Raw genomic sequence first — 27,266 nt, 5'->3', positions numbered from 1 at the left:
ATAAAATCTTGAAAAAAACCCATAAACCTCTACCCATTAAAAACTCCTTAACATGTTGGTAAAGGGAAAGACTGTACTATTTTACTATATCAATATTATGCAGTTTTATATCCTACTTTGAAATTCTTATATACATATTTGTGCTTATGAATAAAAGACCTGAAAATAAATGTTTATGAATGCAGAATACTATCTATAGCAATAATAGCTCTGGGGTGGTAACACAAGATGCATGAAAAATAATATGTTTCCAGGTTAAAAAAGAGACCCTAGAAATCAAGTGATATTTAAAATATTTAACAAATGGCTATGAGAAAATCATTGACCAATCAGAACTGACATCAGACACAAACAACTGGTTTGTCTCCACACTCATGTGTCTGTGTTACTCGTGCAGAAGAGAAGACAAAAGCCTCGAGAAGCCAAATAATCAAAGGTCACACTGATATTTGGCAACAGAACTATGATTACCATCTAAGACTAATTGCCCAACCAGGATTTTTCCTTCTACATCAAGTTGGTTCCTTATATGAAAGCTCTTTTAAATATATAAGGTGTTATTTAAGTACATTCTAATTAATATTATGAACACGGTCAAACAAATACATGGAAATTATCCAGGCTCCAAGGTGCTATTAGGCAAAGCAGTGTACATGTTTTTAAGAAAGTGTTTTTCATAAAGAAATCTGAAAATCCATATGGCTTTTATTATAGGTATGTTATATATACCTAATATATAGTATATATTATTATATACCTATAATTTATTTATTCTATATTATATAATTATTTATAATAAATTTATAATCATTTATAATTACATATGTTATATACATATATAAATTATATTATAGTTATATATAAATAATGTGTAATTATTTATAATTATATTCTATAATTATTTATTCTATATTCTATAATTTATTCTATATAAATTCTTTTTGTACACATTTAGTATTACATAGTAATGTTATATAAAATTTCAATTATAACTGGTCATGTCATGAATAAAATACATTTTTCCAAGTTCTCTGTAAATTCATCTTGATTTAATATTTAAGTCAAATATTTAAAGATTTAAATGTTAAATCTTTAAATATTTAAAAAAATATTTAGCAAACTGTTTCTTTCCTTTCTAATAAAATACAAGCTAATTCATTCTTATACGTACCTGTGAATTTTTCCACTTACAAGTATAGTGCAGGGGTTTATTTACTGTATTGCCAGAAACCTAACCTGATAGGAGCAAACCTCATGCATTTTCAGGGAACAGTTCAAAGACTGTATTCACTGGACAAAGTTGATTGAACACCTGCTTTGTACAGAGCATTCTGCTAGGTGCTCAGTATAAAGAGGAAACAAAGTTAGGTCATCCTTGTCCTACTGGAGCTTAAGGTCTAGGACATTAAAAAACAAACTATCTAGCTGACAGCAAAACTCTGAAATACTACGCACATTGCCTAAAGTATCAGAGCTTTGGAGAACTTTCATCACAAACATTCTCCAGTCAACATCATTCTAGAAGGACACATGTTCCAGTCATTCGATATTATCTTCCCATGCATAATAATTGTCCCTCTGCGAAACTATTAAAAAACACTGTAAAGGAAGTAGGAGGTGCTATCTGGGGGAGTTGAGTTGTAAATACTTCCTGTATTTGTTGATGATTTTATCAAATGGAAGTAGATGTTTGAAACCATAAGGGGGATACTGTTGGGAGAGCTCTATGAGAGTTGTCACGGACTCTACTCTTTTGAAATTGAGTTAATTTCACCATCATTTAATGGTATTGTAAAGAGTAGTCTATTTTCTATTAACCAGGGTAACCAGGGAGAGCATTGATAGCCTTAGTTAGGTGGCCTTTCTTAGTTAGTGTCATGGACTCATGACACTGTTTCTCCTCTTCATACTATTTGACACACTGCATTATATTTTCTCACTTCCTTGTTTGTATCTCCCACTACTAGATTTATATTCTGTGAAGGCAGCCACCTTGTTTTGCTCACCATTGTGTATCATTATTTCTTCAACGCCTAACGTGGTCTGGCACAGATTAAGGGCTTGGTATGTATTGACTCAATGAATGGATGGATGGACAGTATTGCGTGGACTCTGAATCCCAAGAGAATGGGGAACATACATGTATCCCCAGCATCTAGCATGTTACCTGGAACTTCATAGGTATTCCACAAAAGTTCCAACTTGAAATGATAGAGTTGTTCAAGCTCCTTCAGATCAAAGATTTCGAGGTTGCTGGAACATAACAGTACATGTTATCAGTTTCCAGGTAGTTGAGCAAGTACATTGTCCTACAAAAGATAAAAGTCAGAGCAAACTTAAGGTGATAACTGATATCACTTGAGTGATAACAGTTCTTTGAAACTGTGAGATAAAGCTATATCTGGTGTTAAAAACAAAAGTTTAAATCTGCCTCAGTTCTCTTCATTTCATGAAATCTGGATGGGGAAAAATTACTCCCAAAGATTTATGGTTTTCCATCTAAAAGATCTTTTTGCAATTTCATTCTCCTGCATATAAATATTCTGTATATTAAATGAACAATAAAAGGCTAACATAATTTTCAGCTGAAGGTCACATTGTAGGGTTGTTAAAGGAAAACACAAACTTTAACAGTTATACTGGGAAGAATTTCATATAGAATAGCTCAAGACAAACATGTACATTTAAGAAGCTTGTGTTTTCTTATTTTAAAGAATGAAATCAGTATAAATTATATCTAAATTAACTAGTGTCTCTGTGAGGCCACTTACTCTTTGTGCTGCTTAAATTATTGCATACATATGTTCTGCACTCCCCTCCCCTTTATTTTACTGAAAAGGTAATGAATACTGTAAATTCAAAGCACATGGCCCATGCCCACAATTTTCTCCCCTCCTTCCTCCCTTTTTTCACTTCCTTCCGCCCTCTTTCTTTCGATTTAGAGAGTGTGTGTGCACAAGTGCATGTGATCAGGAGTGGGGGGAGGAGCAGAGGGAGAGGGAGAGAATCTTAACCAGGCTCCATGCCCAGTACAGAGCCTGAGGTGGGACTCGATCTCACGACCCTGAGATCATGACCCAAACTGAAATCAAGAGCCGGATGCTCAAGTGACTAAGCCACCCAGGCGCCCCTCAATACACTTCTTATTAACAGAATCTTATTTTTTGTTCAAGTATCAAGTGTCCCTGAGCAAGACAAGAGGTAGGATGCCTTATAGCTCCAGATGTAAATCTTAATTAGGATAAGAAAAACCACTCAATTCCCTTTATCTATGATTGACTTAATCTTTGACAATAAATGAAGATATTCCTCCCTTACCCCCATTTCACATATTCATTACTTCAAGGATTACTTATCAAGCGCTTACTATGTACCAGATGAAATCAGTGAAACTCTGGTTGCAGATTTTATAGCTGTCCCATCCCAAGTGTTTGATATAACCAAAATTCTAATGTTAACTAGGGACTCCATGAAGTAATGAAATACTTAGCTGAATGATTTTTTTTAAGATTTTATTTTATTTGTCAGACAGAGAGAGAGCATAAGTAGAGGGATCAGCTGGCAGAGGGGAAAGCAAGCTCCTGATACAGGACTCGATCCCAGGACCCCTGGATCATGACCTCAACCAAAGGCAGATGCTTAACTAATTATTATTTTTTTTTAAGCAGGTCCCACTCCCAGCACGCAGCCCAATACAAGACTTGAACTCACAACCCTGAGATTAAGACCTGAGCTGATCAAGAGTCAGACACCTAACTGACTAAGCCATACAGGTGTCCCCTGAATGATTCTTTGTAGAATGATCTTGAAAAAGTTACTCATTTTGGGTAGGAGAAATAAAGCCATACAATACCTAACAAAACTGTATCAAATAATTTAAGTTTTTCTAATGTTGTAAGCCAAACTGTTCTTATAATGTTACTGAATTATAGGTGTAGATATTTTATGCATTACCTAAATAATCAAAATAGTTAAAATGGGGAGTCATTTTAATTAGTGTATTAAGAATTAGAAATTTTTTAATTTTTTAATTTTAATTTTTAAGAATTAGAAATATTTTAATTAGTGTATTAAGGGTTGCAGATGCCAAACAGGACTTGAGTTGAGTTCATAAAAATTTTATGTTCATAAAAATTTAACTAACTGAAATTCAACTTAGTTGATACATAGGGACCAAAAAAAGGGGGGGGTGGTCAAAATAGTTATTCATATTGATTAAAGGTATAGCCCATAGAGAAGGTATGACGGTCATACCAAAAATACCAAATCATACATGACCAAATTATATGAAATAAATATTATTTAAAATGAGGATAAATTGACAGAAACAAAAATATAGCAGGAGGCAACACAATAATATCATCAGGCACAATATACACTGAGTATGCAAAAACAGAGATCCAGGTTGTATTTTTGGAATATAATTAATAATTAACAATGTTGAACAGGGGCTCCTGGGTGGCTCTGTCAGTTAAGCCTCTGCCTTTGACTCAGGTCATGATCCCAGAGTCCTCGGATGGGGTGGAGTTTTTTTTTTTTTAAGATTTTCTTTATTTATTTGACAGAGATCACAAGTAGGCAGAGAGACAGGTAGAGACGGGTAAGAGTGGGGGGAACAGGCTCCCTGCTGAGTAGAAAGCCCAATGCACAGCTCGATCCCAGGACCCTGAGATTATGACCTAAGCCAAAGGCAGAGGCTTAACCCACTGAGCCACCCAAGCACCGCCCAAAATTTCAAGTTTTTAAACGGATAAATTGACTAATTTTTTTCTTTGAAGAAGCTAATATATGCCAGACTTCTGAAAAATATAACCAGAAGACAACACAAAATTCAAAATAAGAAAGATAGACAAGGTTTTTAATATTAGAATGTGATATGTGTATAATTTTCTATTTTTTAATAAAATATATAGCTTTAGGGACGCCTGGGTGGCTCAGTTGGTTAAGCAGCTGCCTTCGGCTCGGGTCATGATCCCGGCGTCCTGGGATCGAGTCCCGCATCGGGCTTCTTGCTCGGCAGGGAGCCTGCTTCTCCCTCTGCCTCTGCCTGCCATTCTGTCTGCCTGTGCTTGCTCTCTGCCCCCCTTTCTCTCTGATAAATAAATAAAATCTTTAAAAAATATATATATAGCTTTATAGGAAAACAAATTACCAAACTAACTCAAGAAAAAGTAGAAAGTCTAAATAGACAAAAGTAAAAATGTGAAAGAATCTGAAAATGCAACTAAAACAAAACTTTCAGGGCAGGACTTTAAGGCAAATAGTTTACTAATTCAAGGATCAGCTAACTGTCATGGTATATAATCTTTTCAGAACATAGAAATGTTTGGAAAACAACTCAATTTACTTTGTTACCATATTATCAAATATACAAATAGACAATCTTCCCAAAACATTAATAAGTGCCTGTGTCAATTAAAATTCTAAATCAGAGAGCTATTTGAGGGGTACAGATCTGAGTGATTCCTGCTCTCAAGGAGTTCAGAGACTGGTGAGGGAAGACATATAAAATCAAATGTTATCGTTAGCAAAATCCACTGCAAGTAGTTTGGCAAACAACACAGTCTGAATGAACTTTCTAGCACAAATGTTGCATTACAGTGGTCCCAGGAAATAAGGAAATAAGGAAAATCTTCAAAGGGCAAAAAATTAAAAAATAGGGAAATTACAACTGAAAACAAGGGATAAGCAAGCATAAAATTTAGGACGGTAAATAATAAGTCTTGGGGCTCCTATAAGGATGTGAAGTGGAATCTGAGACTCTCCCATCAAGCCGAGATACTCAAAGAGGGGACTCGAGGGGTCAGAAGTTGATAGAAGCATCTGGCCCAAAGGCGAAGCAAATGTCAATTTTCTTCGGAGGGCAACATGCTCCATTAGTTCCTCAGGGCTCCCACAGATGGTAATCAAGCGTGTATTAGTTCAGAATAAAAATTCACCAAATGAAGGCTTAAGTTTTCATGTGTATCAGCAGAAGAACCAAACACTGGATGTAGACCACCCTAAGTTTATATTGTGTTTATCAGTTCATTCTGATTGCCAAATCCGATTTCACCATCATTTAATTCATCCACTCTCTCGTCAACATGCATTTGGTTTCTTTGTTTTTGCTACTTCGAACAGTTTTTTTTTTTTTTTAAAGACTTCATTTATTCATTGTGAGAGAGAGACAGACAGAGAGAATGAGTGGGGTGTGGGGCCTAGAGTGGAGAGGGAGAAGCAGACTCCCCGCTGAGCTGGGAGCCTGATGTGGGTTCAATCCCAGGTCCTGGAGATCATGACCTGAGCTGAAGGCAGATGCTTAACCATCCGAGCCACCCAAGTGCCCAGCTACTCTAAACAGTTCTAAGGTAAACTTTAGCCAACATGGGTCCTCATATATGTGGGCAATAATCTCCCTTAGATAAACACCCAGAAGTGGAACTGCTGGGTCAGCATCTATGTGCATCTATCTTTATTTAAGTTTACAAGATAATGACAACCTTTTTGTTTCAAAAATAGTTGAATGTGTATTCTTACTAGCAATTTAAGAGATTTCGTGCAGCACTTGCTATTGTCACTTTGTTTTTATTGATCTAGAGAGTGCACAGTTACATTTCATTGTGTTCTTGGTTTGCAATTCCCTGATTGACCGACTAATCAAGCTGAACATCTCTTTTTGTACTTATTGGCCATGTTGCTCCCCTGTCTCTTGTCCACTTTTGTATTGGTTTGTTTGGACTTGGTTTCAGTTTTTATCCAATTGTTGACCCAGTCCATTGCACTATTCTTGGACCACAGGACAAATTAAACATCCAACATTAGGAGGTCCCCAGTATAGCATGCCTGGAAACTACTGTGGCATTTGTTCACGGTCCCCTTCTCCAATGGACCTTCAGCTCAGAACAACTACCATCTGATCTTTGAAGATAGCCCAAATCTGACAAAATCTGTTCTGTACACCAATAGCACTTAAATCATAGGCCTCCATTAGAATAAACCACATGTGTACAACAACCCAGATGATGTTCTCCTCCCTCTCTACTTGGAAAACAGAAGCTTCTCAATAGCAGGGACTATGCTTATTTATCTCAGAATCTTCAAGAGTTAATGTAGTTGGAACAAATGAGGCATTAAATGTTCAAAAATCAGAAGAGATGACTTTGCTAATTTCAAAAGCGTCCCATTCACACTGTTAAAAGAGACCCATTACAAATTTAAATTCTTTCTTTAACAAACATTTGTAGTAAGGCATTTTATTAGTCAATCAATCTCAGTTTCAATTTCAGATACATTATTGTGTTCTCAATCATGTGACCCAGTTTAGGTTTGGAAAACATGATTACTTTAGGACTGGATACTACTACCATGGGACTTACACAGACAAATATAAAGATTTCCTGTGCTCAAATAATTTGTTTACAATTTATAAGCAGCATAAAACACGAACAAAAATAGCTATGTTATAAGGGCGGATATAAATTGTATTATGCAGCTAGGAAGAATTGAGGCCATCACCAAAAATACAAGCTAAATAAATAAATAAAACAACCAATTCCTTGTAAGATAAATACTTAAGGAATAGATACATTGAACTGCCATATAAATACTTATTTCCATGCTCCACTGGGGTCCTAATCTTCATCCTTAAATTTTTTTAAAGGATTTTATTTATTTATTTGAGAGAGAAAGAAAGCACAAGAGGGGAGGAGGGGCAGAGAGAGAGGGAGAAGACTCCCAGCTGAGCAGGGAGCTGGATGAGGTGCTCAGTCCCAAGACCCCCAGATCATGACCTGAGCCAAAGTCAGACACTTAACCCACTGAGCCACCCAGAAATCCCCTCAATAATTTGATTCATATTAGATTGGAGATTTGATAGGTACATTATCTATCTATTCAAATTCACTCATTCACACTCAACAAATAGAGAGGCACAAAGGTGTGCCAGATTCTGCTCTTTTAAGTAACTTTTTGCACTTCGATTAAAGAGAGCAGAGCTTCTGGGACTCAGTGCCCTAAAAATTTAATTAATACCTGAATCACGAACACACTTCAGTCTTTATGGACTAGAGAGAAGTACTTACAACTAAAATATCAGAAAGTAGGGCCAAGAGGCCTCTATGGCAGAAGCAGAGTCATAAACGGGTTAAGGTCAAAGGGTGCGGGATCCAACAGGGTTGGGATCAAATCCTGCCTCCAGTCCGTACACCCCCGCCCCCCACCCATTATCAGTTTCCTCACCTGTAAAACAGTAATAACAATACTTCATAAATTTGCCGGAGAATCAAACGCAGTAACGAACACAAAGTGCCAAAGCGCCTGACCCCCGATAAACGGTAGAATGCCAGCCTCCGCTAAGGAACAGTAGAAATGTTTCAAACTCGGTCTCAAGCTCGGTTCCCGCGGCGCCCCACAGGCGGCCCCTGCAGGCCCACCCCGCGCCGGGTCCCCCTGTGTCCCGCCGCCTGGGCAAAGAGCCCTCAAACTTGGCCGTGCCTGGCTCCGGGTGCCAGGCTGCCGCGCTGAATCACGGAGCAGGAAGACCCGCGACCACACAGCTTTCTGGCCCACGCCATTTGCGCGGAATTTATTAGAACGCGGCCCTCCACTCATCTCCCTCCTCCAGCCGCACCGGCAGCTCAGAAAAGGGCCATTTCTCCTAAGCCAGGGCTTATCTCCCGGCTGCGACCGGGTCACACGACACTGACTCCCGAGCAGCAGCAGGATGCTGCCCCGCGCGCCTGGCCGCACTGCAGGCACCTCCGTGGTCAGCGAAAGTTCGAGCACCCCTGCCAGGTACTCGGGCCGGGACGCCCACCCGCCCGGAGCAGCGCAAACCCCGTGGAGCCGCGGCCCCGAGCTAGGCCCCTCCTTCGAAATCGCCCGCGCTCTGCCGCCTTCAATAGGCGTCCGGACTTGGTCCCCTCCTACTCAGACGTCAGCAAAGAAATAAAATACTCACACTGTGCGGCACTCCGGGGCGCCACTAGGACAGCACCAGGCACTTTCGCGCCATCCCACTCCCGCGTTCTCCGGGGGCGGGTCTACCGTGGGGAGCCGCCCCCTCTGACGCGCGGCCCTCCGAGCCAATCGGAGCCAGTACCAGCCAGCCCTATTTTGCATAGAAGCTTCTTTATATAGGCTTGGGGACAGAGGACGGGGCTTCTTAGCCGTTCGCTTACACCTCTCTTACTCCACCTGGAACCCGAAATCACGACGAAAGCCCAGTCTCTATGTATGTCCCAAGCCCGCCATCCGCAGACCGGAGCCACCCACAGACCAGAGCCACCCGCCAGGACAGAGCTTCCTCGGACCCTTTTATCTGCACCTAGGTCCCATTCACACGGTAAACAAAGTGTTGGCTCTTTTCCTGACGTTCTGGGGGCCCTTAAAAGGGCCTTTATGAATTCGAAAAGAAGCCGCAGAGACTGCTCAGCCGCCGAAGCCGTACAAGGTGCGGCCCTGGCGTTTCAGCGCGTACACCACGTCCATAGCGGTGACCGTCTTGCGCTTGGCGTGCTCGGTATAAGTCACCGCGTCGCGAATCACGTTCTCCAGGAAGACCTTCAGGACTCCCCGGGTCTCCTCGTAGATGAGCCCAGAAATGCGCTTGACACCACCTCGGCGGGCGAGCCGGCGGATGGCGGGCTTCGTGATGCCCTGGATGTTATCCCGGAGGACTTTCCGGTGCCGCTTGGCGCCTCCCTTCCCCAGCCCTTTGCCACCTTTCCCGCGACCAGACATCTTCTCAGACAACGACGAGCTCCAAACCTCAGAACAAGCGGCTAGTAACGGGCGGCGTGGAGTCCAGAACTTATATGTCCTGGTAGCGGACCTGTTTGAAAACCTCAAGAAAATGGGCGGAGCTCTAGGCCCCAGGAGGCTTTTGTCTTTCCACCAATGGTGAGTGAAGGAGCCTTAATCAGAACAAGACTGATTTTTGTTTGCTTTCTTGGAAATACTTTTTATTTTCGCCATAAAATTGAGGAAAGAGTCAATGGGATTTATACTGCGTTTTCTCAGTGCTTCAGTACAAATCCCCTCCCTCCTTCCCATCTCCCCTCACCCCGATATCGCGCGCGCGAATTTTAATTGCTTATTTTTCAAAAGGAATGCTTCCTTTAACAATACCATTCCTAGACTAATAGGAAAATAAATAGTAACCAGAAATGCGTTACATCTTGTTAGATTTCAAAGCAATTGTTTTATACCTTTTCTTCTTCAGTCACTAGTGGGGGGAGAGGACATTTTAAATAATAGCTCTTTTTTCTCTTTCGTGACGCCCCGCAAAGAAAGAATTAAAGTTCTTCCAAAAAGTCTAACCTTACCCCTTCCTCCCGTCTCCCAGACTTTTCCCTTTCAGAGGCCCTTGCCTCATGTAGATTATCTGGCCTCCTCTGCGCACTCCCAAGCCGGCGCATCTTTGCTTTTCAACCAAATACTTATTTCTTTGTTTTTTTTTAGTTGAAATCTCGTAAATTTCTTCTTATTGCATTCAAACCTGAGGTTCTCACATCTCCCAGTTACAAATTTAAAGTTCTTAAAATATGAGATGCCACGACGGTAGCTTTAAAAGGTGATTTGTACTGCAAATCGCCCATCAGGAGGCTCTCAATCCTTTCTTGAGAATCCCTGAACAAAAATGAAACTTTCAGTAATGTCACTGCTCTAGAATGCAGGACTCTCTCTTCCCAAACAGTTTATTGCAATAAAAGGTAACAGTATTTAGAGGATGATTCATAATTCTTATTTTAGTTAATTGTGCTCCCTGTCCCGAATCTTCAAAGATAAGCCTTTCCAGGAAAAGCTTTATAATAAATATTTGTCTGTCTAAATGCTTATAATTTACCCATTCTTAACCATTTGCATAACACAGAAAGTACTTTTTATTGTTAAAGATAAATTAAAAGTGCTCTCAGAGGGGTGCCTGGGTCTCTCAGTCAGTTAAGCCTCCCACTCTTGTTTTCAACTAGGTCATGATCTCAGGGTCCTGAGATTGAGACCCAGCATGCCCCCCACTCCCAATCTGCTTGTCCCTCTCCACTCTCCATCTCCTCCACTCGCACACCCACGTGCATTCTCTCTCTCTCTATAAAAAGTAACTCTTAAAAAAAAAGAAAAAAAGAGCCCTTAGAATACTATTTGTATGGCTGCAAAAATCCTGAATAGTCATATTGTACTGCATGATTTTAATTTTTGACTCACAGGGAAGAAGAGAAGTCTATCTGATCTGGAAGAGGTCGGGATTCTTACAAGGGTAAATTAGTTGATTATATATATTAAGACTAAAAAAGGTTAAAACAAAATTTTCAAGTTAGAAAACCTTTTTGCTTACAAGAATGAAAGGAAAAAGTGTCCAAAATAACAATAATTGTTAAAAATTTCCTTTGAAATGAGCAAAAATTTAAGCAAAATTTACAAAACTTATTTCAGGAACATGTTAATAACTGCATCAGAGACTTGTATGTCCATTTATCTAGTTCATCTAGCAGTTATTGGATGCTTACTAACGTATTTAATCTTCAAAATAACACTTTGGGGTAGGCACCGAGCTTATCCAGGGTCAGCTGGTAAATGGTAGAGCCAGGATTTGGACCATGGCAGTCCGGCTCCAGGACAACTGACTTAATCATGACAATATGCTGCTTCTCAACTCTAAAGACATATATTGAATTCGTACTGTATATAGATTAATCAGTGTTCTAGGCAATAAGAACATGTACGGATGTCTCTGAAAATGTGATTTCACTCAAATCAAATCTTTATTAGGATGGTGGGAGGGTAAATTTTACTTTTAAACGGATACTATAATCCACACAAAATGACACTTATTTTTATGTGCTTACGATACATAGCAGTGTAATTGTATAATTATGGGAAGTGTTGAGATAAGTGAAATTACATCAATGAATTAGTAAAAAGTAATTTCTAATTTAAAAAGGAATTTATTTTGTTCCAAATGCTATGGCTCTGCAATTGGTAAGGACGGTCACTACCGTTCTTCCTCTAGTATTTTCATGACCTCTGAGCGTCGCATGGGCAGTAGAGGGCTGGAAAAAGGGACAGCTAAGTGCCACCACAATGTCACAATGTCTTACGCGACCTTGTATACCTCTGGGCTCCCAAGTCTCAGTGGAGAACATGATCAGCAGCGCGGTGATCAATAAGGAGGAAGCCAAGGCCAAAACTTTGTGCCTTATTGCAGCCTCTCCCTGGAATCCAGAGACTCTTTTCAGGCTCATAATCTCAAGGGACAGTAGATGTTAAGTTTTGGCCAAGCGACTTTGTTCCGCAGTCTTGAAGACAGCATTCACGTCTGGTGTTGCACTCTGGTTTCACAGCCTCTGGAAGCGAAGATTGGTAGCCTGTGAGCGGCAGAACTGCGTCAGGGGTCCCGTGTCTTCTGGGCTGGTTAAGAAAGTTCAGACGGCCAGTTCAGGCCGAGGCATCTTTTGGAGCCAGCTCCCCGCGCTGCTGAGTAAGAGCAGACGCACCTGGGCTTGCAGGAGACAAGACGCTTGTTTAAAGAAACGGCAGGCAGAGGGGTATTGTGTGTCTGCAGTCAGACAAGCTGGCTAGGATGCTATATAATGTGAGAAAACCCACCTGGGGGACATAGCACCATAGGGATCATCTTGGACCTCAAGTGCTTGAGGCATTTCTTGCTTGAGTGCTTTGTACTTGTACCGGGTAGCTCTCCCGGAATTTTCTGTTTCTAACCGTGGTTCCTTAATTCTTAAGACGGTCTTTTCCTAGGAGCGAACTTGAACGTTGAAATATCAGGAGCCAATCAATTCAACGGAAGCCCCAAATGCGGAGCGGTCGGTCCTGGCTATTCATATGAGAGGCTATGTAAATAAGGGCTAGAAGTTTGCTCTTTTGACTGGACAGAGCTGGAGAAGGCGGGCCCTCTGCCGGAGCGCTGGTTGGAAGCGGAGCCTGCCTGTCATTGGTCACGGATGTGTCGCTGCGCCCAATGGGAAGGCGCTGCCTAGTGTCAGCAAAGTGATAGAGGCAGTTCCGGTGTTGGCACATTACATTCACTTACTCGGACCCGTTGCTGTGTTACTCCTCTCGCTGGAGTTTTAGGGGAGAGGTAACCATGTCTGGTCGCGGAAAGCAGGGCGGCAAAGTGCGGGCCAAGGCCAAGTCTCGGTCCTCCCGCGCGGGCCTGCAGTTCCCGGTGGGCCGAGTTCACAGACTGCTGCGCAAAGGTAACTACGCGGAGCGAGTGGGCGCTGGGGCGCCGGTGTACCTGGCGGCGGTGTTGGAGTACCTGACCGCCGAGATCCTGGAGTTGGCTGGCAATGCCGCTCGTGACAACAAGAAGACCAGGATAATCCCGCGCCACCTGCAACTCGCCATCCGCAACGACGAGGAGCTCAACAAGCTGCTGGGGAAAGTCACCATTGCTCAGGGCGGTGTGCTGCCCAACATCCAGGCCGTGCTGTTGCCCAAGAAGACGGAGAGTCAGAAGGCGAAGAGCAAGTGACCCTGACGCCACCGCCACCGGGGAGCTGGCTTCCCCAGCAAAGGCTCTTTCCACAGCCACCCCGCAGTATTTTTCAATATACTCGATGTCATGGGAGTCTGCGGCGATCTCTTGGGGAGGTGGGTGGCGAGGGGCCCGCCGAGTCCGGGGCCAATAAAGTCGGTGAAAATCATGTGGTCGAGAGAGCTATGTAGTCTCGGGGACCTTCCGGATGACTCGGGGGGCAGCCAGGAGAGCTCTGGAGCAGGTACTGGGGGATTGGTTTCTGCTGCTTTGTGGACTACTTTGGTCAGCACCCTCGAGGTGTTTTGTGGGTGGGGCGAGGGAGACCACGAGGAACCCACTGGCTGGAGGTGGCAGAGTTGGGATCTCTCCCTGCTTGCCTTAATGCAAAAGAGAGGCAGAATAGAGTGCAGGGGCGTCAGGGGGGTTATTTTTAATGTCATTCCCGGGGCCTTCACTCTCCTGTCTTGTCTGGGCAGTTCAGGAGGACCCAGTTGTGCAGAAGCAGTGGGGGCCAGCTGGTGTCGCGCAGGAAGTTGGCTCTCTGGCCATACTTTTCAAAGGTGGAGTAACTTTCCGTCTTGGAAGAGTGCTTCTGATGACACAGGGCCAACATATTTTTCTTAGCCCAATAGCCGTTGTGTTTTCAGGTTTTGGATATCAGATATTTTTGTATACACACTTATGTTCGCATTTCTTTAAAATGAAGGAAACACCCAGTAATATGTGTAATACAGAAGCATGAGTCAGGAGTAAATTTGTTCCCTGACACTCATGTTGCGTAACCGTGCAGTGTCTTTAGTCATGAGTTACATGCTTAGGAGCCGTTCAGACAATTTTCTCAAGATGGTTCTGTCTCCATCATATGGTACTCCTTTGTAATTGTAATCAGTTTGATTTTGCTTCCTAACAACAAGTAACCTGCTTGAAGTCTCTTCATGTTCCTTCCCCCACTAAAGTCCAGTAGGAGTCACATTGCTTGATTGTACAGCAGCGCTTTAATAAACATGAAATGTGAGAATATGTAAGGATTAATGACCTAAGTGCCAGAAGTAACACATTTCAGACCCGGAATCCACATTTAAAAGTTAAACAGTAGCCATCCTAGTCTGTCCTTAATTGACCCTTCCATTTCACCCTTTTCCACAAGCTTCATCCTGGCCCACAGGGCCCACAGCACAGATCCCAGTTCAGATTTCACATCTTCGGAGTCATCTTTCGTATGAGTCAGAGTTGAAGTCTTCCTGAAAAAAACATTATGGTATTTCTTCATCCTTAGCAGTGGGTGGCCCATTTTCCCTCATAGACCTTCTTTATTTCTTCCTCAGTATTGAGCTTTTCAATGTGCCATGCTCGTTACCAGATTCTGGGAATACAGCTGTGTATAAGGCCAACTAGATTTCCACTCTTGTGGAATGCACTTCTTTTTCTTGGTACTTGATGACAGAACAATGAACAAATAAGTTAATATCGGAGAAAGGATTCACCTTCAGCTTCCTTTAATACTTGTGTCTCTCTGCTACTTGTGCAATGAATGTTGGGATCACTTCTCCCATGTGGTCATCTTTTTGAGGTGAAAAAGATCAGGCTGCAAATACCTCTGTTAGGGGGGTAGATTATTGCCTCAGATTCCTGAGGAGAATAGATTCTGAGGCTGCCATGGGCAGCAGGTGCCAAGATGACCACAACTATTTAGTTCACTCCCAGCTTCCATATGGGAGGCTTCTTCATATGTAAAACAGTCCTAATGCCAAATTTGAGGACTGAGATTGTTCATTTATACACATATAAGGCATATAATAGGTGCTGAATAAATTTAAAGAGGCTCCATTTCCTACAAGGTATGGGCTTACCCTTACAGATTAAAGTATAGGTAACTGTAATTAACAGGATTTTGTTTTGTTTTGTTTTTAATGCTCAATCATTAAGATCTCAGTATTACCACTTTGGGGACATAGTGGGCAGTGGAGGGAAAAAAAAGTCATATATATATATATATATGTATAAAATGTAGATGTCCAATGCTGGTTTTGAACTTTAAGTGTTCATTTTCTTAAAGATTTCAGGCACCTGAAAGATTATTACTAAAAGCATGACATTTATAAGAAAAAAGCAATTATTCCTTTCTTTCTGAAGATTCAGAGGAGTCTGTCTGTCTAACCCTGTTACCTGAAGAGCAAGACAGACATGATAGAAAGTACAAAGACCACCCCCTTCACCACATCACCTCCACTGGCACAGGGATTCTGTTTCCTCTCAAATCCTTTCCCTGCCGCAGATTTCTGTCAGTCTCTCACCATTTCTGTTTCACCATTTCTGTTTTTGAGGGGTTTCTAAAACCTGAATAATTTATTGGCAGTTAAAAATGCATACCTCCTGCAAAATCAATTCAGCTTCTGATCCTTGATGAACAAATAGTTCTTGCCAACAGATGATTGTTAATTTAAAAGGACAATATTTCTTCAATCACAAGACGATGTAGAAGACGACTTAGGACAGAACTGGGTGGGACCTGGATTCTGATTCATAATCCATAGTTGTATTTATAGACACACATATTCTTTCCTGCCAAGATTAAGCCATTTGGGTGGCAGCCTGTGAATTGGGCAGGTTTCATGTTTTGTTTTTCCTGTAGGGCCAGTCTCGTCTTTGTGTCTCTGAGAAGTGGTCTGTTCAGTTTTGTTTGCCTGGAACCAAAAGGTTTAGTTTGGCCCCATAATTGGAGATCCCTGGCCTACTGTATGCAAACTTTTCACAAATGGAATGTGAATGACATATGCCATGGTGTCTAAGGACTCCAGCTCTCTGGAACAACACTCAAGTTCAAAGCCATTCTGTTCCCTTACTAGTTAGATGATTTTGGAAATATCGCTCAATTTCCTCAAACCTCCGTTTTATTTATAAAGGGGTCATAATAGTAGAGTTTACATCAGTGGATTTTGCAGAGGATTCCTTGAGTAAATGTGAATGCGAACACTAGAGTTTCCCATGTAGAAACACGCTCGGCGAAACATGCTCGGCGAATAGTAACTATTCTTATTTTTATGTGCAAATGGATTTAGAGTGGGTTGCAACAATTCTGGGACCTACTGAAATAGAAAAACATGGCATTCTAGCAATCCTGTGACTTTTCTGGTAGCAAACCATAAAAACAAGTTTAGTGGTTGTTCTACTAATTACAAGACATCCACCACTAATCTGTAACAATAAAGAGAGTAATAAATGGTTTGAGCTTGTTAACCATTCAGGTTAAAACCTTAATTTGCATTTCCTCCCTCCCTAAAGATGACCTAGTTTGGAATTAATGGCTTACCTACACGCAAGCAAATTAAAAATGGAAACTTTTGGTTCAACAACGTATTGAGTATATATTATGTGTGAAATCTGTGATTGATAACCAGCTATTTAGAAAAGTGATTATAATAAAAAGGTGATTACAATAGAGTGGGCTACATGTAAAGAAAGGGAGATGCCCAGGGTGTTAACAGTGACAGGGAGTGGAGGCACCTGTATCACTCGGCCTGGTGGGGAACGGCACCTGAAATAGGTCTAGGTGTGCGAGTTAGCCGAACATGCTAGAGTTTTCTGGGCAGAGAGGCAAGGTGCACCAAGGCCCAGAAATCAAAGGACAATAGGGGCAGTTGGATGCCAGAGAATCTAGGGGATGAGGTCATTTGGGAGTCCTAACTAAAAATAGGCATCCAGAGGGAACATACATAGAGAATATACGTACAGATATGTAAGCGGAGGTGTAGGAAACAGCCCCGCTGCACAGGGGCTGTGAGGATCTCCTGTGACCTCATGGACTGGCAGAGGAAGAGGAGCCACTGAGGGCATGGAGGGAGGACACGGCCCAAGGAGAGGGTCTGCCAAAGGATGGAGATTTCTCACAGTTTGGATCCCTGCACTCCCGGACACCCCCTAATTTGCTTGTATTGCCGTATAATTAGAAAATGTTCTTTGAAAGTTATTATGTTCTCCTATCCAAGAAACGCTGACTGGCTGGCTCAGCTTACTAACGGTGTTGGAATGGATATGCATTTTTTTACCCTTTGCATTTTCACTTTGCACATGGAGAAACTCTGGGGAGATATGGTGACAAGATCATTTTTTTAAAAAGCTGAGAACAATGTTGGTAAAGAAACCCTTTAAAAATATGTCTTTTATTATCATTCCATTCAGTTGAATAGTTCTTTTTTTACATGTTTTAATTTTAATTGAAGTTTTAATTTTAAAGAGTTATAGAAACAGTAACTTATTAATTCATAAAACCAATGTAGTTATTTAATTAATTTATTTGCCCTCTCAAGGAAAAATACATTGCTTGTAAGTATCATTTGTAAAAAGTTACAGTGAATTTTATTGAGGTGTAATTGACATAACATTTTCAGGTATATAATATAATGATTCAAGATTTGTGTATATTTTAAACTGACCATCACAATAAGTCTAGTTAACATCTGTCACCATTCATAGTTACAGTTTTTTTTTCTTGTGATGAGAACTTTTGAGATTTACTCTCTTAGCAACTTTCAAATATGCAATACAGTATTATTAACTATAGTTATAATGTTATAGAGTATAACATGTTATACTCTATATCCCCACGACTTGATTATTTTATAACTGGAAGTTTGGACATTTGACTCTCTTTACCCATTTTGCCCAACTCTCCCAAGGTACCCCCCGCTCTGGCAAACCACCAATCTGTGGTCTGTATCTATGAACTTCTTCTTCTTCTTCTTTTTTTTAAATTTCATACATACATGAGATCATACTGTATTTGTCTTTCTCTGTCTGACATATTTCACTTATTGTAATACCCTGTAGGTCCATCCAGGTTGTCAGAAATGGCTAGATTTCATTCTTTTTATGACTGAATAATATTCGTGTGTGTGTGTGTACCACATTTTCTTTATTCACTCATCTATTGATGGATGCTTAATTTGTTTTTAACATCTCAGCTATTGAAAATAATACTGCAATGAATATAGGGGAGCATATATCTTTTTGAGTTAATATAATGTAGGTATTTTCAAATTTTAAAACAAGAGAAATTTGACTTGAATAAATTAATTTTTTAAATTAGCTAATATTTAGTTTTCCAAGGGGGGTAACTGGAGTTAAGAGGAGCAGAAAATAACAAACACAAAACCAAAAAAAAAAGAGGGAAAAGAAAGGAAGCCAGTTGGCTTCAGTCAGATATGAAATTACCACTGTAAAGCTTTATTTTGTCTTCTCTATAAGGAGAGGAAAGAAAGTTAAGGTGTTGAAAACAGATTTTTAACATACACGTACAGAAAAGAGAATGGCTGCACTCTTGGATAGTAATTCAGGTCCTTGATAATATTATCAAGCCATGCAGTTTAAAAGCCAGTATTGCTTAACTCTAATTTATGGAAGCAAAGGAGGGATAAGCCCTATATTCAGTTATCTATTTTTTAAAGACAAATCAGACCAACCAGTCTGCTCACGAGGGTTTATTTGCTTTCTGTTTTAAAGTACTTCTCAGTGAACCATCTTGTTCATGTCAAAAGCCCATGTAGCAACTGCAACTCTGAAATATCCCTGGTGAGATTGTGTTTATTAGGGAGAGAGGTGTACTAATTCCTATGAAAATATGAACACATGAAGGAAACAAGTGGCCTACAAAAGGTGCAGTTTTAGATTGTGATGGCTAGGAAAAATATTCTGTTTTATAAAAATGGATAATTTCTGATCCCCAAAGTTTGGCCAGGGACCAGTCATCCCTGTTCATAGGTCCAGACAGACACAACTAAATGGACCAGTCTTCAAGGACACAAAGACAAGAGGGAGGCAGAACTCTTGCTCTGATTTAGAAATGGTGACCCAAAGCCAAGTTTGCCCTAGGGTCGCTGGTCTGAAGAGCCCTAAGTGTTTCAGCTCTTGGGCAGGGGTGAGTGGGGGTGTTAGCTTGAAAACAGACTTGTCAGACTTCTGTCTGCTCTCTCCCTATGGATCGTGTCTCTTTGGACAACACGGAATATCTAACAAGCTAACAAGCAACAAAAGCAAAGGATAGAAGACTAAAGAAAAGCTTATCAAAGAACACTAATGTGATCAGACAATAAAAAAAAAAAAATTCCAAGAGCTCTTCTTCCAGGGAAAACAAAATTAACACTGAGGCTTAAACAAAATATAGGAACTCAGTTCAGCATGAACTCACCTCCCAGCCCTGAGCAGGTGGCACTTTACCCAGATGGAATCACGGGAAGTCTCCGATGGGCGCCATCTTAACTGAGTTAAGTGTCTTGGTCCAAGCAATGGGAGCTTTAGTGGAATCTATACTGCACTTTGGAATCGGTCTGCACTTTGGTCTGTGCCCTCCAGCAGACACCACGAGGAACACACCTGTAGTTGAACAAATTGGGGTTTTGCTCTTTGCAGCTTGGAAGACACACACTGCGGGAAAAATGTGGGGGTCTCTGACTAAGAGGATGTCAAAAAGGCTTTATTACAGGTTTTCAGTTTGTGGTCACTGGTTTGCGGGCATTGGCTAGGACTGTGTGCTGCTGCGGGTAGGGATTAGTCTATGATTTGGTAGCTTCGTGCACTTAATAAGCTGTGAAGAATGAGGTGAGGCCATAGCTGTGACCGGGTACTCTGACTAAGGCACATCAGGCTGTTTGGGTATTGCTGTGGTTTGGATAACATTTGTGCTTCTGGGTTCAGAACATTCCAGGGTAGTCTTAGTTTTGTTTTGAATTTTCAGGGTCACAGAATGGCCTTGTCTGGTGTTATTTGTAGCTGTCAGGCCAGCTCCCAGAAGCACCAAGGCCTGGCTAATAGTCCAAGCCGGTAACAAGCTGTCATGGGCTGCTCTCCCCTCTCTCAACAGCCAAAGAAAATAATGGGACACCCAGAAGAGGGCTTGCTGAGCTGTGGAAGTAGACAAGGACGCCTCAAGACAAATGTTGACAGAGTCCAAGCACCGTGCAAAAGAGGAAGCTACTGCCTATCGGTATTTCATTTACATACTTCCAAAATCCAAATCCTTTAATGACATCCCCTTGTTTTCATGTTCATCAAGGAACTTTTTGTCTTGAATTTCTCTTTTTGTGTGTCTCTTTATATAGGGTGAGACTGTTCTGGTTTCTTTAACATGATAATCCATGTATTGCTAATCATAATTAATGTTTTAAATGTAAATTTATGTTATATTTATATATACTTATATATAATTTTTATGTATTTAAATGTATATATTAAGTAAACACCATGATCTTACTTTCCTCCTGTCTTCCAATATGCTCCTGCCCATTGCCCAGCCCAAATACAAATCAGTAAGTTATTCTGATTTGAATTCATGTCAGGGAAAAAAAAAAATTCAACCCAATAAAAATCTAGACATTTATTTGTAAACTTGCTAAGCCTCTGTTTTCTCATGTATAAAAATAGGATGATCGGGGGCACCTGGGTGGCTCAGTGGGTTAAAGCCTCTGCCTTTGGCTCAGGTCATGATCCCAGGGTCCTGGGATCGAGCCCTGCATCAGGCGCTCTGCTCATCGGGGAGCCTGCTTCTCCCTCTCTCTCTGCCTGCCTCTCTGCCTCCTTGTGATCTCTGTCTGTCAAATAAACAAATAAAATCTTAAAAAAAAAATAGGATGATCAGATCTATGCCTATCATGAAGCAGTCGGTGATGAGTGTATGGTAAGGGCTCAGTAAATTTCTGTGATTGTTATGATCATTACCCTACATTTTTCAGGTGGGTTTTCTCTTTCCCTTTTGTGGTGCCATGTCTCTGGGTCAGTGTTGATGATTTAGACCCCCTACCTGCCCGCTGTGCTTCATACTTCCTCTGGTTTCCATGAGGTCTTTCTCCCAGGGACCTCAGCCTGAGCCTGTTCCAAACTAGCCCAATTCCCTTTGTGGTATTCCCCCTTCCCTTCGTGCTACTCCCCCTCCCTAGGTCTGAATTTCTGCTCCATTCACTGTGTACTCTGGACAAGTGACTTAATCCTCCCGTGCCTCAATTGACACATCCGTAAAGGAAAGGAAATGACAGTAGCTGCCTCACCAGGTTGCTCTAATGACTGAACACATTAACGCACTTGAGGCAGAAGGCATTCGAAGGATGCCTGCCACAACGTGTTATCATGTTTCCTAATAACCCAGCACCACACCCTTTGTAAGTCCCCGGAATAAGGTCCCTGCTGCACAATCAGAGCTGTCAGCTAGGGACTGTGTTCTCATTTCTCGTGCTGCCTAATCCCCTGTACCACACGGATTTTCCAGGGTTGTGCTGTCTCTGAACTAGATCTTCAGCATCTCTCCTCCACTCTCCTGTGCTAGTCCAGGGGGTCTCCTCACGGGTCTCCCAGCTCTGGTCTTTCACCCTGAGGCCAGCCTGTCCCCTGCATCACAGCCCTGGTCTCATTCTGAAACCAAGTGTTATTCTGGAAGCGCGTTCTATTTACCATGTGCCAGATGCTGCTCTGAGAGTTTTATGGTGTTACCTCGTTTGTTATCTGTGTTCAGGGACTTTTCCCTTGTTCATATAGTATTTATTTATTCCATAAGTCTTGCATCTATTCAATACATCAGGAGCTCAATCAGTCAGGATCCTACCAGGAAACAGATGGCATGGCCAAATGCGGTGATTTGAGAAAAGTGTAATAATGGGCTTATTTATGGTGATGTGCATAGTGTGCAGGGAAACCACGCGGAAGGAGGTTAGGGACAGCTGGGCTCCATGACCACGCCTAGGTGTAATGGAGTGAAAGGAGGGAGTGCTCACCAGACCTGGTAGGGGAAGGTTGTGTGGAGGGGGTCTGCTTGACTAGAAGAATCAAGGTAGTCTAATCTAAGAGAGCCAGCTTCCTCCCTTCCTCCAGTATCTTGCTTCTCACTGGCCAGCTCAAGGGAGAGCCAAAAGACAGAAAAGGCCTCCTGATGCAATCTCGACAATTCAGTCTTTTAGGGCCTTCGAACAGAGCAGATACATGTAAAGAGGGGCTCTGGAGGCCCAGAGCTCTTAGTCATCCAAACACTAGGTGAGCAGGTGCCCAATGCCATAAGGGAAGAAAGTAACTGGGCTTTGCTTGGCGTGACAAAGTTTATCTCCCCACCCTCCAACGAAACCTTTGACTTATAGAGAGTGCTAGCAAGAGCAAACAGAGCAGATGAGATCCGCATGTTTCTGAACCTCTCACAAGAGTAGACCTTAAATGAAATCTATAAAACCTAGAGATTCCAGACTGTTCTGCCATTTTTTTCATGTACATACCACTCACCAACCATACCAAGCTACCTTCTGTCCCTTCCAGCAGCAGACGCAGGAGCATAGGGAACTGTTGCCCACTCTTCTTTGCTTCAGCCCCTTGAGTAGAGCCAGCCCCCTGTTTCATCTGACTGCAGAGAAGGCTGGAAATTGTAGAGGAATCGTTGGAAGATTTTAGTGAGTACCACTGTCTGTCAGTTTCTCAGAGCAGCTTTTGCTTACCTCCTAGTTCTTAGCTTTGTTCTAGTTGACGGACTCCGGGGCTCTCTTGCAATGTTTTAAGAACAAAAATGACCAACCAAGAAAGCCTTTTATTGTTAGCTGGTACACATAAGCTAACAGTGCCTAACCCATTACCTGGCAGAAGGAGCTTGAGAAATACTCCATTTGTTTTTGTCAAAGGAATTGGTACTAATAATTTCGTAAGTAGGTTGTGACAGGAGACTGGATTCTCTTTGCACTCACGTGTGCCAGTTATAAATTTCTTGCCACTGAGGCCCACTTTCAAACTTCAGTACCTGCTCTGAGAAGAGAGGCAGAATTCCTTTGATCATTTTCCCATTTTGGTAAGCGTGTTAGTCTCTTAGTAGAAGGCACTAGAAGGACTTTGCATGAGAAGAGGACAGCTCTTGCTGGCTCAGGCTGCCAGTGATAGTGGTGGGAAAGAGGTGAGGTGTGAGGTCATCAGATGGCAGTCTGCCCCAGCCATGTGTCCAGAATGCAGTCTCTCTGTGACCTGGCAGCCCCCACTCACTCTGGGGACTACCTTCCTGCAGCCTCCTACCAGGGAAATCACACTCCAGGCCTCTGGGCTTCAGCAGTGCGCAGACCCCCTTACACACCCACCTCCCGGAGCTGATCTCCTGTAGTCCTTTCTTCGAGGTCAGGGAGTGTGACAGGCCGCCTGCCTGCAGTGCAGAGTTCACACTATGAAAACAGTATTGAATCGTGACAGAGATTGTAGGGCTCACAAAGCCCCAAATACTTCCCATCTTGGCTCTTCACACAAAGTTTGCTGATCCCTGTTCTAGTCTAATAGTGGAAACAAATAAAATACAAAATAAAAAGCCGAGTGAACACAAAGCATCTTTTTAAATCACTGAATTGTCCTACTAATTTTTCTTCAGAAATATGGTATTAAGTTTTTTCATGAACATGTATTTTATGATTAAACTCTCAGAGTACAAATACAGATTTTACAATCGCTCCTCCTGTGATGTGGGTTACTCAGCAATAGGAATGGTCATAGGAGATGCTGGATTTGTCCTCTGCCTGCATTTTGATTCTCTCAGCACTCTAAAAAACCGCAATTATTATTTGAAGTATGAAGTTTTTTGGTTTTGGTTTTTGTTTTGCAGTAAGTCCCTAAATATGGCAACTTTTATTAACTCCCAGAAAAGAAGTCCCAACTTTCATAATAGCATGGCCTTTTCATTTGTGAGTAGTACATTTTATAAAATCAGGTAAGATTTCAGAGCTACCTATATTCATGTTTTCCCCTTCCCTGCCTGAACTTTGGCTGTTACCATCTTTCTCTACCTCATTCCCCATTTTATTGGAGCCAAGTTTGCTGGGTGCAGTGGTAAGGGTGGAGTTGTCTGTTTTTCCTCAGACTCTAATTTTTCTTGAGATTCTATGGATACAAACACTATTGGATTCTCATTTTCCTCTGCTATACAAATCCTTAAAACACTGTTTTTTTTTTTTTTTTTTTTGCATCTCACAGCATTCTTAAAGTGTTAATTCTCCTATTTCTCAGTTATTTATCTCCTGTAAATGCAATTCTTAACTAAATTCTTACTAAATAAGGATTCATTAGGGTAAAGTGCAATAGTAGACAGCTTATTTTTAGGATTCAGATGCCTAATGAGGGGAGATAACATTTGAATAGGATAACAGGTCAAGGAAAAACAGTGTCTTGGGGGAATCCATGGTCCTTTCTTTGCAAACTTATTTTTTAATGTTTTCTCTTTGGTTGCAGTACCATTAAGGTCATTGGTTGATATTTCAGAGAAAACATTTCCATTTTTTAAGAACTTTTAAAGGCTTTTAAAATGTAAAAAGACTATAAAGTTCTGATGAATTATGTCTTCACTGGCGGATAGCATATAATGGCCATCCGATTATTATTTTTCCAAATTGTTCACTAGCACAGGTTAAATGAATTAAATTCTTTTAAAAAATTAGCATTGATAAATACTGTATTCAAGGTATGAGACAAGTGATATAGACATTGATGCTTCTGTCTTGAAATTTACATAAGCACCCTGAGGGTAGGGACCTCATCTGATTCCGCTTGCCACTGTTTTCCCAGCACCTAGCCCACAGCAGGTGCTCAGTGACTATCTGCACAATAGTTGATGACTCATATGGCTCCCCAAGCCCTCAGGTAGCTCATTCCATCAATCACTCTTTTCATTCTCCAACCTGTCCCTCTCTCCTGGCTAGTAACCCTCAGCAAACTTGAGCATGCTGACCAACCAAAACCTCTGCTCACTCAGTCCTTAGCCACCTGCCCTCTGTCCTATCTACTTTCCTTGACAGCCAAACTCAAAGCCATCCTTAAAAAGAGAACTGTGGTAGGGAGAGTAATTTTGGTCTCACGGAAGTCCTAGCTCCAACCTTTGCTAAAAGCCCTTAATTCCAGGAAAATAAAGAACAGGAAAATTTCCCCACAGCTCGTTTATAACCTCCTGAACCCAGGACTGAGTGTGCAGACATTTTATCTACACCTCTGCTCAGTGACAGCTTTGAGTTCTGGAGTTCTGTAGGCCTGTCCTCCGAACTAGTTCTGGCTGAGGAACATTTTCATGTATTAGACCTGCTGCAGTTGGACTAGAAGACATGTGTGCAGTTCTGTATGGGGTGGTGATTGTGGCATCTTGTGGCCTGAAGCAAAAAAAGTTTAGTATTAAAAAATGTCTCCCAACTACATTTAAATAAAACAAGTTTATGAAGAGCACAAACTAGAATATGCAAATGAGAATTGAATCTAAACAGAACTTTGGAGGTCATCTAGGGCTTTATGCTGACTCCACACCATGAAGAGTATTTTTGTGGATCCGTAATTCATGTTTTATACCTTAAAGCCCAGGAAAAAGAGTAAAAGGAATTTCAAAATGACTTTAAGGGGCAATTAATGCATAATAAAGTGACACCTTGAGAAGCAAACAGTATTGATCCATATTATCTGATTAAGGATCTGTATCAAGCTTAGCAGTGGTCCATTTTTTGGAAATCATAAGGTCAATTACGATCATGACAACAAATGCCTACTCAGAATCTACCCAAATTATGAACTGCTGATTCCCCTTTCCTGTGAATACAGCTAGCATAGGAAAGTGTCAGATTTTACAATTGACTTTTCGGAAAATAAAACAAGCAATACTAGGAAATGACTCTATGATAAACTGTGAACAGCTTTCTTAATGTGAAACAGAATTCTCAGAAAAAATGTAAATTTCAAGCAAGAACATTAAAAATATTGCAGAACAAATACCAAAGAATGATTGTTTACATTTAAATTATATTATTGACTTGATGATGAGCTAATTGTGTTCCATCCCTGCATCTAAATGGTAAAAAATTCAATTCACTTACTGGCCTGTAATGATTATACTTTAAAAAAAAAAAAAACCAGGAAAAAAAGAAAAAAATCCAAAATGATCTATAGACTGCTTTGACAGGACTTGCTTTAATCTCAGAGTAACTTCCAAGAACAGTCTCATACACAAAGGATCTTAGCACAGAAATCTAAATATCCATCAAGGATAAATAAAAGCAAGAAAGTAAAAGCCTTATTGTGTTATGTATTATCTTTTTAGGATACCACCAATATTTGATGACATGGGATTCACATGACAGGTGTTTAAGATACAATGGAAAGTAAGACTAGGTATGCCTAGTCTATAGCCAATGCACACATTTACTCGTTGTGCATGTGTGTATGTCTTTGTTCATAAAAAATATTCACTTTGGGCCACTGGATAATCCACACACCATTAGCTTCAATAGTCTCATCTGTAAAATGGGGGAAATATCTGTGAAAATCATTTTCCAGGATTACTGCCTAAATGAATTCGTTATTAAAGCACTTTTTAAAGAAAATGGTATCAATGAAAATTAACAGTATTGAGCATTCTTCATTTCAGGTCTTTTAATAATAAAAGCTTATACAACTGACAAAGTCAATAAAGTAAAAGTAACCTTTTCTGGCTATCCAATAATTTACACATGGTTTAAAACAAGCTTTCCCTGTTAATTAGTGTCAGTTCATAGAGCTCTGGAAAAATACACAATCTTTAAGAAAAAGATTCATGTTCTATGCAATTAATAACCTCTCAATCTCTCCAAAGCCAGTATGATAATCTTGAAGGAAAATAATTCTCTTTATCTCTTAAAATTTAAAACTTAGTTTTAACCATATTTTCAGTAAGATTCTCATTGTGTACCAGCAATGGTAGTTCCTTAAAACACAATTTTTAAACACTTGCTTCTTTTCTACCCATAACACAGATACTGTATTTACATATTATCAGTAACACAGAGGA

General features: G+C 41.0%; 3 protein-coding genes across 3 annotated transcripts in view; 1 reads left to right on the top strand and 2 right to left on the bottom strand.

Moving 5' to 3' along the window:
* GUCY2C (guanylate cyclase 2C) overlaps positions 1–9,096 on the bottom strand; it is a 131,322-nt gene extending 122,226 nt beyond the window's left edge. Inside the window, exons 1-2 of the mRNA XM_045073420.1 lie at positions 8,942–9,096; positions 2,168–2,309 (exon numbers count right to left, since the gene is read on the bottom strand). The gene's annotated coding sequence lies outside the window, so the exon portion shown is untranslated. The remainder of the gene's footprint in view (positions 1–2,167; positions 2,310–8,941) is intronic.
* Positions 9,097–9,358: 262 nt separating this feature from the next.
* On the bottom strand, positions 9,359–9,792 carry LOC101681255 (histone H4). The gene has a single exon (XM_004755789.3). It carries the CDS (start codon positions 9,721–9,723, stop codon positions 9,412–9,414), a length of 312 nt encoding a protein of 103 aa, XP_004755846.1. The 5' UTR covers positions 9,724–9,792; the 3' UTR covers positions 9,359–9,411.
* A 3,165-nt stretch (positions 9,793–12,957) lies between these two features.
* LOC101681523 (histone H2A.J) lies at positions 12,958–13,643 on the top strand. The gene has a single exon (XM_013057874.2). The coding sequence runs from the start codon at positions 13,082–13,084 to the stop codon at positions 13,469–13,471; it is 390 nt and encodes a 129-aa protein (XP_012913328.1). The 5' UTR covers positions 12,958–13,081; the 3' UTR covers positions 13,472–13,643.
* Positions 13,644–27,266: the final 13,623 nt, after the last annotated feature.

The sequence above is a fragment of the Mustela putorius genome, unplaced genomic scaffold (genome assembly GCF_011764305.1).
Source record: "Mustela putorius furo isolate JIRA1106 unplaced genomic scaffold, ASM1176430v1.1 tig00537227_pilon_pilon_pilon, whole genome shotgun sequence".
NCBI lineage: Eukaryota > Metazoa > Chordata > Mammalia > Carnivora > Mustelidae > Mustela > Mustela putorius.
The sequence above is the reverse complement of the archived record's forward strand: the minus strand, read 5'-3'. Positions and strand labels throughout refer to the sequence as shown.

What these genes read in the sequence shown, in the direction of transcription:
- LOC101681255 (XM_004755789.3), bottom strand. Translation starts at nt 9,723, where the DNA reads ATGTCTGGTCGCGGGAAAGGTGGCAAAGGGCTGGGGAAGGGAGGCGCC.
- LOC101681523 (XM_013057874.2), top strand. Translation starts at nt 13,082, where the DNA reads ATGTCTGGTCGCGGAAAGCAGGGCGGCAAAGTGCGGGCCAAGGCCAAG.